Below are 13,415 nucleotides of genomic sequence, written 5' to 3'. Positions count from 1 at the left end.
AGTTCTTTCCAACTCCCCGTCGCCTGTGGCCATTGGCTTTGGACCCATTCCTGGATCGGTCTCATGTGTAGCCTTGCATATGGTGTTAGTGGTATGCAGGAAACCATAATTCCCAGCAATTTACCCACAGTCCTCACTGTCAGAGACGGACCCTTCCAGTCGTGGCGAGGTTCTTGCACTATTACCAGTACTCTCTTCTCACATGGGAACGACCTTGCGTGCGCTGTGTTGGTTCTTGCTTCCAAGAAGAGCTTCTCCTGTTCTGGTGTGTGTGAAGATTTTTCCATGTTTTTGGAGAAACCTAGTCTGTGGATTGTCGTCATCACTGTTTTTATACTGTCTCTGCACTTGTAGGTGGAATTCGCCTTTATAAGCCAGTTGTCTAGGTAGGGGTATACATGTATTCCTTTCTTTCCCAGATGAGTAGCTACAGCCGCTAAGCACTTTGTGAACACTCTGGTCGCTGATTTTATCCCAAATGGCAGAAGCCTGAACTGATAGTGTGGTTTATTGGGATGTGCAGATAAGCATCCTTTTTAGGTCTCGCCTGAGACAGCGCTTTAGCGCTGCTCTGGCGAGACTTCTAGTAAGCGAGTTTTGGAAGTGCAAACAGTGGCTTTTCAGGCCTCCAAATACAGTGCATGTGCCCTGGGCGCGCGCACCATTTGGCAGCCTGAAAAGCACTGCCTGATCACTTGCTTTGATGTCCTCAGTGAGCCGCACGGCCACTGAGGACATCAAAGTGCACACCATTTGCAACCCCCTTGTTTTTTCCTTTGATCCCTATCTTTCCCTTCCTCAATCTCACCCTCTCCCTGCCTTTTACAACTGCAGCCCGCACCACTGCGCCCGCCCCCACTCCCCCCTCCCACTCCCTACTCGTCAGCTTCAGTGCGCTCTTGTTCTCTGTCTCCCAAACATCATCCAGCAACGATGCCATGGATGGTTTCACTTTCTTTGTTTAATCACTGTGGCCTTTTATTTACCCCTCCCACCTGCCAAACAGCACCCAGCAGCATTCACCATGGCTTTTTATTTATGTAATAGAGCGCCCGTAATGCTAGCCTCAAAAGAACACCCAGCCAACCTCCCTAACAGCATCAAGCAGGGATCGCCGTGGCTCCCCTCCCACCTCCTAAACAGCAATAAGCAACAATCGCCGTGGCACTCTATTTATTTAAGCGAGGTTCCCCATTTTCCCAACAACCTCTGCTTTCCTCATTCCGAACTCACTCTTCCCTCCATGAAAGAGCAGCCCTGATCACTGTACAGGAATGCAGTTTAACTCCTTGGACGGCAGACCTGGGCGTTTCCTCCGTGTAATCGTATAATTACCGTGTCAACATGTCCGCTAATGTTTTTATTCTTGTGAAAGCCATGCGCCTAAACAATATACAGGCAAGTATGGGGGGGGGGGTCATTTCGATGTGGTACTGGCATAAGAACTCATAAAGTCACAGCTTAAAGAGGGCGTCTGAGGATTTCTGTTGACGATCGTTACTATGTCCTGCTTATCTTGTCTGAAAACCACAGACTGCGACATGTGATGCTTCCGAGGTACGGTGGTTGCCAAGGGACAACAAGCATTTGCAATGCAATAGGTCTCGCATTTATACGAGTTTGAGCTATTGGCATTGTAAATGACAGTGCCTTTTATTTATGTTTTAAAAAAACCAAACTTAAATAAAAAGCATTGTCATTTACAATGCCAATAGCTCAAACTCGTATAAATGCGAGACCTATTGCATTGCAAATGCTTGTTGTCTATGGTTGCCATGTAATTTTCCAGCTGGAATTGAGGGATTACCTCTTGTGGGGTTGTCATTTTGAACTTCTGTGTTTTTATGAACTTGTTTAGGAAGAGCAGATCTAGTATGGGCTGTAGTGATTTGTCTGGTTTTGGTACAAGGAAAAATATTAAGAGTGCATGGCTGATCTCCTTCAGGGGCACTTTCTCTATTGCCGGTTTTGTAGCAATTCTTCCACTTTCCGGCGAAGATAGTTTTTTTCTTCTATCATATGGGTTATTTTCTTTGGGCCCGTCTTAGCTGGAATTTGACCAGTTCTGTGCAATAGCTGTGTTGGATGATGTTGAGTATCCACTTATCTGATGTGACCTTCCTCCACTACTGAAGGAAGGCTCCTATTCTTCCCCCCACAGGTTGAGCCTCTGTTTTGTGAGTCACTAGCCTACTGCTTCTGCACCTCTGGACGGCTCTCCTCTGCCTCGCGCTTGCCCACGAAAGGGCTGCCTCTGTGGTGCCTGGTAGTGCCACTGTTGCGCCGGTATTTGTGTGTGACTTTTGTGCTTGAAGGCCTGTTGAGTTGTGGCAGCTTGGAAGACTCCTCTTTTTGTCGGTCTTCTAGTGGGGGTGACTCCCTTTCTCTGCTGTCCTCTAAACTGTAGAGCCTTATCAACTTTGCTGTGACCTTGTCCTTTTTAGGTCTCGCTCTCGAGACCTATTGTCGCCGAGATGCCTCTCAAGGGAGACAGACTGGGGCACGCGCAGGGCAATTGGATTCTGTGAACGCGCACGTGGCGTGCACATCTCCTGTCCCCATTCCGTCCTCAGCAGCCTCATACACTTTCCATCCCCCCCCTCGGCTCCACGGAGACAGCTTGTTAGGTGGGTTGGGGCACATTTAATGCACGTTTCTCATGCTCCTGGCGTGCGCCAAACGCAACATCACCTCTGATTTTGTCTACTGAGTGCCCTTATTTTATAGAATTGCACTGAGCCAAGCCCCACTACGTCCTTGAAAACTGCATTGGGCCCCCTCTGATGTTCACTTGGCCCCAACGTGCACAACACATGGATTACTCGTTTCCATTTCCTTCGTAAAGCGTCCCTCTAAAGATTGTAAGCGCCACCAACCTATATGTATTCTCGGCTACTTTTCAAGTTTCTCGACTGCTTTCTTTACATTACGAATTACATGCTCCAGTCATGCTAAAGTACCCCCGATTCTTAGATACCTCATTTTGCATGACCTCCGAGGTTTTTCGCACCCCCTCCACGCCTCCAATTTCAAATGCACCATCTCCTGGGAACGTCGCAGCTGTGCGTAATTTGCAATGCACTGTGCTCCTTTCCCGATATCGGAGCCATGCGCGCGCCCCTCGAACTCTCTCCCGACGGCTGCAGCCTGCGCTGCCGTGGGCCTCTGTGACCTCAGCACAGTCGCACCAACTTGCAGTGCAACTAAGGAAGGTGGGACCAGACGCGGGTCGGATGGGGCTGGCCACGTAAGCAATATTAACCATGCTAGGTCCTCTCTTGCTCCCCAACGACTGCAGCGCACTAGAAGCTCCCGCTCTGACACCCACCTCACCTGGATCCCTTTTCAGGATGGAAGAGCTCTCGGCAGCCGTTGTTGTTTTTCCTCGCTCCTTCAGCCACTTCTTGGCCCGGGAGAGCTGAGCCTGCCAGGATTGGTCTGTTTGTTTCTCTTGCCCCCCAGACCTCGTGAATGGATACCCCTGTGCAAGACGCCTGAGCCAATGGGAGGGTAGGGCTCGCCTGGGCGGGCTGCATTGCAGCCAATCACCGCATGTTATTATACAGCCAAGCAGAGAGATGCATCACAGCCGTGCTATGGGACAGATGCACGCAAATTCTCAGAATTAACAAGTGAAAGGGACAGACAGTTCGAAGGCCAGGGAATGTGTGTTGTTCTAACTAAAGTGCACCGATAAAGAGTGCACTTCTCGGAAAGTCTGCAGTGCATGCATTGAGACGGTGTCAGCACTTGTCAGGAGATCAGCTGTACTGTATGAGATAATCAGCACTTCTCACTGGAGCTGTTGTAATATTATTAGTACATGCTTGCATTTCCCAGAAGGGCGGTTGTGCTGTAAATTGCATTACACTCCCAATGCTTTTTATACTTATCAAGGCAAGAACTTCTCTTTGGTACTGACTTTTAAAAGGAGAATACCAAAACCTCTTAATAGTGCTGCTATATTGAGTGACAATTGAGTCTGAGCTCACCTCTTGGCCACCTGTTCAGGTGTGTGATGTACAGGTAAGGCGTGCACACGGCCTCTTTGGGAACCTTTCTCAAACCACATGTGAACTTTAGTAAGCCTGCCTTACCTGGTTTTCAGAAGTATCAGGACTGGGTTGGGAAGGAGTGGCTGCTATGACCCATCATATATCCTTAATCCTTAATAAAAAGTCCTTGAAGCGTTGCCGTGCTCAGTTTGAAACTCAAACAAGCATTTGCAATGCAATAGGTCTTGCATTTACATGGGTTTAAGCTATTGGCATTGTAAATGACAATGTCTTTTATTTATGTTTTAAAAACAAAACAAAAATAATAGGCATTGTCATTTACAATGCCAATAGCTTAAACTCGCGTGAATGCGAGACCTATTGCATTGTAAATGCTTGTTTTAATTGTTGCAGCATGTCATCTACTGCGCTCCCAAACAGGTGTTGCCCATTGAAAGGGGTGTTCATAATGTTGGTCTGAACCTCGTTTTTGAACCCTGGGACTTGCCTACTTAGGGTTGTTCCGGTCACCAGTTGCCTACTCACTGTGTCAGCGGCGGCTTTGAGTGCTGATTTTAGGCATGTGTTTGCTATGCTCTTTCCCTCTCCCGCAAGGTTGCTACTCTTTTCTGGTAATGCGCTGGCTGATGCTTAGTTAATTCGGTCATATCCTCCAAGCATTAATGGGGATACTTATTAAGCAGGGCGTTAAAGTTTGAGATGTGCCATTGTGTTGTGACACCCTCTCAAACTTTCTCCCCACTGTTTTTATCCTTTTGCTTTCTTTATTCATGGGTGGCTCTGAGGTAGTTGGCATGTTAGTTCTTTTCCTGGCAGTGGCCACATTGATGGAGTCCACCATCGCATTGCCCCGAATGTATGCAGGGTCCTTCAATGAATGTTTGTATTTCTTTTCGACCCAGGGTGTCACTGACCTCCTTAAACGCCGCTTTCCCCTGGTCCAAGATGACTGGGAGCATTGGTAAGTCTTGCTTTGTGAGGGCAGGATTGTCTCTAGCAGGAAACATGCTTGCAACTTTTCTTCCACCAACTGAACCCTGTACCGTTCTGCTGCCCTTCGTACATGGTGATTTCATCTAGGAGGAGATACCTCATTGGATAGGTGTCCACACCCTCTTCGAGGTGATCTGTATCGAGTTCTTGCCATTGCTCTTCGATGCCTTCCGACCCCTCAACGTCTTGGAACAGACCCTGTGACTCTGGGTCCTCCTCTTCATAGAAGAGTTCTTAATCCTCCTCTTCCTGTGCCTCGGTGTCATCGGGGGTTCCAGTTCCTCCAAGTCATTCTCCTCCTGCACGCTTCCTGTCAAAGGTTTTGATAGAATGCAAAATACCTGGAGAGAGGCATTGAAGTTCTTCTTTTTGTGGTCACTGGCCTTTTCTTTGGCATCGACGTTTTGGCTTCTGATGACTGGACTAGTGTCTTCTTGGGTTTTTCTTAACCATCTCTCGACATTGGTGCCTTCTCCTAGGCTTTGTCACCTGCGGTGTCCTTGGAGTGGGACCTGAGGGGCTGTTTAAACCTCAATTTGCCTTTGGTCTGCAAGATTTTAGAGTTAGATTGCACACTTTTCTTTCAGCGTTTTGTGTTCCCGCTTGATGTTGATGACTTATTTTTTGGCGTCCTCTCCCTCTTCGGCAGTGTTGTCCTCCTCCACACTGGATAGTCCGAGGTCTCTCAAGGATGGTGTCTCCTTCTGCCCCTGAGTAGTGCATCTGCCTTTGCTTCTCTAGTGCACTCAGTGTTTTGGTCTGAACTCTGCGCAAGACTCTCAGGCCTTGGTTTTATGATCTCTCAGCAGGCAGAGATTACACACCCGGCGCTTGTCCTTCTGGGCCAAATTGTGGTGGCACTCCGGGCAGACACAGAAAGGTGTGTTCTCCATCTCTCCCAGAGCAGGAGGCCCCCTGTACATGCATTTTCCAACCTTTGCTCGTTGTGTGTTCCACTTACTTTGGTGATTGACTGTGGAAATCGGTAAAACCTTTTGACAAGACTCCCTTCTGCTATGATTTTTTCTCTCTAGGCCTTTGATTTACCTCGAAAGTACCTTGCTCTCCGTCTTTCGATATTTGGAGAGCTTTCAGAGATGCTTCCAGATCCAATGTCGGAAAAAAGAATCTGAAGATGGCAACCACGCACAGAAGCTTCTGGACAGGGAGTCAGGAGAGGCTTGACTAAGCACCAAATGGTGAGGACAGTTGACGCCCAACAGAAAAAAAAGAGAGAGAAAAGAGACTACTACAAGTGGAGACTTCCGGACCCCACCACTATATGGCGGAATAATGTACAGCATGTGAATCCAGAAAAAATTTCCACTGGAAAACTGTTTTTTAAAGCTTGCACAGTGTACATTCTAGGGTCTCTAAGAGAGGCCCAATAGGGGAGCCCCTAGAGGAAGAACTGATGCTTGGCGTGCAAAACCAGCTTCACCTGAACAGTGACTTGGTTCTGACCTACATTAGTAGAAAGGCACTATTGAGGCAGCAGTGCAAGGAGTCAAGCCAAAGTTGGAAGGCCTGGCGACAAGAGTGTTTATAGCTGAGAGGAAACTGAAGGAGCAAGGGGTGTACCTGGAGAACAAGGTAACTGAGACCACTAAAGGAGTACAGGAACTGAATGTCTTCCAGAAAAATACTGTAGATGCCTTAGTAAAGAAGGGCGATAGTCTAGAATAGTTGAACAAAATGAGCAGGTTTATGTAAAAGCATTGGGAGTTATGGGAGACATACTGTAGAGTTCTGTTACTGAGACTATGAAAGGGGCCTGTTCTGAAAATTTGGAGCTTAGAGAAGATGAAGAAAAAGATATGCTGCTGATGGCTTTCGACTGTCTCACTGTAATCTGGAGAGAACACGGGCGGCACAGTGATTGAGTTGGTTCATTTGGAAGAATTGAGGGAGCGGACTCTCCATGCAACTGTGCAGACGCAAATGTGATGATGGGGAGAACTCCTTTTTGTTATTCCTGGAGTTCAACCCCAACACCTTGCACAGAGAGAAGGCGCTGATGGGCATTAATAACATTATTGTAGCCAAAGGATATCTGAGATGAGTTACCCTGCCTGTCAGAGGCTGGTGCACTTAGAGAAGAGGCATCTTTTCTCAGAGGTTAAATCAGCGAAGATATTCATAAGAGTAAGGACAGAGGTCCACTTCAAAAGTGGTAAAGTGTTTGTATGTTAGACTTCTCTGTGGGTGCCAGTTGATGTCTTGACTTGTACAAGTTGGTGAATGGATTCTCCAATTAGGTCTTATGTCAGTGATTGACAACATTGTTATGATGTTGCTTGTTTGATGCTGAAAATAAATAGAGTTGAACCTTAAAAGCACTCTGACAAAATATCAAAGTGAGAACAGTATACTGTCCATGTGGTATGTGCGAGTGCTGTGCATGGTGTATGGGATGTTGATCTGGGCTCAGAAGTGGAATGCCCAGAGTGGTTCCATGGCATGGTTTGTTCCTCTTGTGACAGTTTGAAACATTCAAGCAGATATGCTAAGCAAGAAAGCCCTGCTTGTCATAGTTGGGTTGGGTGCCCATAAGGGAGCTTACAGAGATGTAATCTATCACTTGTATATAACTGAAAAGGAATATTATTTGTACTTGTAACACATGGAAATATTTTGTTATTGCACACTAAGATATAAACTGTTGGAATAATTCTACGCTCCGCGCATTTCCAAGGCCGCACAGATTCTGAGGGACTCGAGATTAAAAACATTTGGTCAGACTAAGAGTTCGAAACACAGAATCAAATACTGCTGTCCGGAAATCAGATTATGATACTCTGATTCACAAGGGAACTAAAAGCCGCTACAGGGTGACCACAGCAAAGAGGATATTAAACAGCATCATTGCTGGAAACCCATTATAACAACATCAAAGTGGATAAACATTTTTGTATTCAGTTCAGTTAATCACAAAACACTTTCAGCCATTGGACTTTCATTCAAAAAGATTACGTTATGAATTTAAAAACCAACAAAAATATAAAAACAAACAAAAAACATTTAGAAAAATTGAATACATTTTACTAAAATGTTCGATTAGCAGATGGGCATGACCTGACCCAATGATGGGATAATTTTAAATCAGAGGCCGGAGAATAGGCCACAAGTGGGAACAGAAAACACTCTGACAAGCCGTGCTGATTCGATCTGGGCATCTGAAGAAGATTTTAAGAGATTTTTAACTTAATATTTCCTTCCTTATAACATGCTGGGAAATCTGTGGCTCCTTTCTACTTTTAAGTGGTGACTTAGCCCTCATTTCATTATGTCCACACTACTAGGCCACTCTGGCAGTCATTTTAGCGTTTTGATCTGCGGTTCCATAAAGCGAGCCAAGGTAGCACGAAATTACAAAACAAAAAGGTTTAAAACAAAAAGGTCTAAAATGACCTTTTTGTCTGGAACCGGAAGGCCTCCAACAGTTATTGCCATTTTGCATAGAGGGACGAAAATCTTTGCACAGCTAATGGCTTAAATAACAGAAATTGGGTGAGCGTTGTTAATCAAATTCATGATGCCTCTTGGGCATTAAGTAACCCTGAGGCAGAACTGAACATTAAATACTCTTATAGTTAGAGTTTATGGTACTACTTTAGTATGGCAACAAGCTCTCTTCCACTCTGCCTGCGTAACTCCCTCCCTGTACCTACCTCTCAGATAACGTTTATGCCTCTTGCGGACTTAGTCAATAGTGACATCATTGTTTATAAAATACTTTTCTGCCCTCTCTTATATCCCGCTCATTAAAGCGAAGGGGATGGATCTACCGGGAACCATTCCATTTCCTCCTTAGTGAAGCTCTCATCTTGAGATTACTCATAAATTGTCCCGTCAGGCCTTGGCACACTTTTTATACGGATATAAAACACTGAAATTGGGCTCCCAGGGGTGTCTGTTAAAGGCATTTTGTATGACGCAGTGTGATTTCGACTGGAAGCCCACAATGCCCAACCCTCAGTCATCGCTAAGTGTATCCCTTCCTGAAATCATTGCTTCTGTGAGATAATCTAAGTGAATGGATAAGAATATAGACACCTGAGCATCATGCCCTGTTTATTAACCTTCCAGCACACTACATAATAAAGGCGCAAAGCTACAGTTGCAGGTAAATAGTGATTTTCTATTGCAGCAATAAACTATTATAGATTCGCTTGCTGTACATCCACGTTCTGCAGCCAAAAAGTGGTGCATATCCTATTTAAAGACCCATGGTGTTATGCCAGGCTCAGTGCTTAGGAAAAGAAAACGATATTTCAGGGGTCTACTTTATATCATTTAAACAAAACTTTAATTACTGGGCTTAATTTAGAATTTTTATGTACAAACATTTGATACTTTTAAAAACACCAGAAATGCAAGAGGTTTGATGCAGGCAAAACACAAATCATGTCTTTGAATTGAATCAATGCTGTGACACGCATCCACTTTACAGCAGCCTTGCTCCTGCGGGTATGATGTTGGAGTTCTTCGATGTGGTGCAAAAGTGCCACTGTGCCCTTCTCTCACACTTAGCTAGGTGGGATTCAGCTTTTTGAGATCAGTAGTGTGATTGTTTCATTTTCAGTTAATCAGTGCAGTTTTCCACACTGGGATACAAGGGTCAGAGAAACATGTACAGTTACTAATGTTTCGTTGTTTTCTGTGTTTGTTGATAGCAACGCATTGAAGGATGCTGCAGTACTCAGACTGTTTCAAACTAGCAGATAAACCTATCTCTGTGGACACACCAGGGTCCAAAAGAGGTGCAGGACAGTTGGATCATGCCAGATCTTCAGAATGATCACTGATGTGTGATCGAGCTCTGTGCAGACCCCCACTGTATGTACATGTGGCTTACCCGCACATGCTATACTACTGGCGTGGATCCTGTCTTCCTGGACCCGTTGAACATTCCTGCATTACACCAAGTTCTGGCATAATCGTCATACTGGAAAACGATATTTTACGCTTCCATTTTTTGCACTGTCCAAATGAGGAGATGAGCTACACATCTTACTATTTTAAAGCCATGATCATGGGTTGGGTGGTCTGTCCTTTAAGGGTCCAACTAATTAAAGGAGTTATTCACAAAAACAGTATGGCGGATGCGGAAGTATCTCCGATTTAAGTTTCGCAATATTATTTGTCCTAACACTGCCTCTTGACGTGAACGGAGATCCATGAAGTTATAATGCACTAAAGTCTAAGCATAATCCCACATGGCTGTTTTGTATGTATTTTGTAAAAAATAAAAGAAAGACTATGCTGCTTCTTCATTGCCTGTGAAATGCGCGATTGGCCAATCAGACAGCAGGCAGTCAGGTCATTGATCCCAAATGTGAATACGGTTTGTCATCCCTCTGGTCATGACCGTTTTGAAGCGGCACTACCCTTGTGTCGCTCATTAAATACAACAAGCAGCTAAAGAACTCCCATGTCTCACTAAAGAAGTATATATGAATGCCTTTAAGGAGATCTATGCAGTGCAAACATAGCTCACAAGAAACGAAGCGCTATACAAAGGGGTAGAGAGGAAGAGTCAGCAAAGGGTGTACCGTTATGACCAGACAAGGGTGAATTATCTGGCTGGGGTACGTCAGACAGAGGGCTACATACGGGTGAGACTTGTGTTAAAGGGAAAGGTCTTCATTCCTTCACGAGGAGCAGGAAAGCACGAGCTTGCCAGTTACATGGAGCACAGCGGGAGAAGGCCTGGCATCTAGTTGATCCTCCAGTACTGTCTCCCTACCATGGTTTCTGCAGCTGCTTTTACACTGTCCATCCGAGATCTTGATCTCACTCGTCAGATTATGTGGGGTGGTCACGTTCACCACTTTGTAGGTGATGCAGTAGACTCTCAAGGTGATGTGGGCTGATAGTCAGTGGATGTCTCTGCGCGTGAGAGAAGATCTGTCAAAGCTCCCGAGTCCTTGGATCAGTGGGTGGAGTTCTTCACTAAAGGGTGGAGTGAAGGGGCCTGTCTCAAATTCGAATTGTTGGGGACATACGAAAAAAAGGCATGTCTTGCTACTTTTTTTCCCTTATGCTTGGAATATCCAGTTTTACTTGTTTAAAGCAGCAGGTATTGTGTGGAGGAGTTCGACTTAAAAGTGTAGAAAACGTTATAAGATATGCGTAGATTTTTTCCACATGGATCCATGCTGAGAGGGGGTGCCTGTGGGCGATTTAGGTGAATGTGTCATGAGATATGCAGAAACGCGGGGTTCTGCCTTCTGGAAGTGAAGGTAGCTTCTGGGAGGCCACTGAGCTCAATGGTGTGCACAGAAATGTGAGGACCAGTGCACACACTGTGCAGAAGATGGTGATGGTTGGTAGGGAGGGCCTTTGTTGCAATGTGTGTGACAGGGGATACCAAACCTTCTTGGATTTCTTTTCAATGTGCCCTTAGAGTAAGTTGCAGGAACCAAAGAACAACCCCCAGATACTAAGCATTGGACTAGGGTGTGTGGAACCCTCCCCCCCCCCCCGCCCCTCCCAAGGTGCACAGTCCTGAGTCAGTCAATGATGTGGAATTGAAGCCACTGCCATTGATGAGAAAAGTTATTTTCTTGTGAGACTCAGCTTAAGATAACTCTGAACATCCTTGATTGGATAATGGGCAAGTAAGGGCTTATTTGGTGTATATCAGCAGTAATAACACCAAGGGATAGTGCACACTGTGACTGAACTAGCGTAGAGCGACATATTAGTTGGTCCGTTAAAACACAGAGTTTTTGTGCAACAACTGTAAATTATTGGGGCAGTAATAGAACTTTGAGGGAATCCCATTTTGAACAAGTGGCTAAGGAGTTTCCTATGAGTTCCCTTGTCCACATTGTCAAATATTTATTGTCCACATTTTCATATATTTACATCTTTGCATTTTGCACAGAAATGTTTACATGTGAGGATTTCTGTTGTCTCATATCTTAGAATATGTAATTCTCACACATTGGTGCCTTTGTCTCTAATCTTGCTGATGTATCTATAGTCACCTCATCCTCGGCTTGTCCCAACTCCTTCTTCAACTCCTCCACCCTCATCCGCAGCTTCTTCACCTCGCCCTCGTGCTGCTCCACACGACGGTTGGCATGTGCCAGTTCTGCCATCTTCTCCTGGTATTGCTTTTTTACCTTGGAATGGATGTGCCGCAAATCTGCCAGCTCCTAAGGACAGGAAACAAGGATTAAAACCACATCCAGGCACTAAAGCACTGAGTAACTGAGAATGTTTTATTCTTTCCTTTGTAAGATGAACATATTAATGCTCATAAAACTGTGGTGAGACTTGTATTGTTTTTATGCAATTCAACTGCATCCGACCATCTCCATCAAGAAAAACCACTCACAGATATAGTATATAATATCACACGTTGCTAATTGAAATTAAATCAACATCCTCTGATGCTGTTGGTTCAGAGAACAAGATAGGGGGAAAGGAGTAGCAGGGTTAAATATATATATATATATATATATATATATATATATATATATATATATATATATATATATGTGAAAACACTATGGCAGAAGAATCAAAAGGAAAATGTTACAAACCCAGTAAGCATCTGTGATAGCAAGTAGTGCTGTAGATTCACATGCTTAGCTTAATCCTGCCATTTAGTGTAGGGCTTGGATGCATGCAAGTTGTTTTTCTTCTAAGAAAGTCTTTCAAGTCACAAGGTAGTGAGACTCCTCCTTTTGCTGGTAATGCGCATGGTCATCGACTCCATTGTTAGATTTATTTCCTGCATGGTGGGTGAGGATGAAACGCGAAGCAATGCGTCATATATATTTATCCATGGGAGATAGAGGTATATATATCTATCTCTCTCTCTATATATATATATATATATATATATATATATATATATATATATATATATATATATATATATATATATATATATATATATATATATATATATATATATATATATATATATATATATATATATATGGGAAAGGAGTCAGCTGGTAATGCGCATGGTCATCGACTCCATTGTTATATTTATTTTCTGCATGGCGGGTGAGGATGATACGTGAAGCAATGCATTATATATCCGTTATATATCCATATGAAAGGAGTTTGGGGGAATTAGTGGAAGTAACTGTCACTGACACAGGCATCCAGGGAGGAGGGTGAATCTACAGCACTAAATGCCACAAAGAGATGCTTACTTGGTAAGTATCATTTTCCGTTTGAGGCATGTGTGGCTGTAAATACGCATGGTACCATAGACTGTAACGCCTTCCTCCTCCAAAAGCGGTAGCTAGCCTGTGGGAGTTACAGCTGTCTGAAATAGTGTACGTAGTACTGCTTGGTATACATTGGCTTGTCGATGGTCCAGTACATCAATACAGTAATAGTTTGTAAATGTATGTGGTGTAGACCATGAAGCTGCTT

The 13,415-nt window shown here is 44.5% G+C and overlaps 1 protein-coding gene across 11 annotated transcripts in view; it reads right to left on the bottom strand.

Annotated features, from left to right (window-relative positions):
- The window catches only part of CCDC102A (coiled-coil domain containing 102A), an 820,703-nt gene that overhangs the window by 35,999 nt on the left and 771,289 nt on the right, over positions 1-13,415 (bottom strand). For all 11 annotated transcript variants that reach the window (XM_085636974.1, XM_085636976.1, XM_085636977.1 and 8 more), the window contains one exon: positions 12,005-12,175. In XM_085636974.1, coding sequence (XP_085493100.1) covers positions 12,005-12,175 — 171 coding nt within the window. The remainder of the gene's footprint in view (positions 1-12,004; positions 12,176-13,415) is intronic.

This window comes from Triturus cristatus, chromosome 12 (genome assembly GCF_964204655.1).
Source record: "Triturus cristatus chromosome 12, aTriCri1.1, whole genome shotgun sequence".
Classification (NCBI taxonomy): Eukaryota; Metazoa; Chordata; class Amphibia; order Caudata; family Salamandridae; genus Triturus; species Triturus cristatus.
Note: the sequence above shows the minus strand (reverse complement) of the source record. Positions and strands in the feature narration are given on the sequence as shown.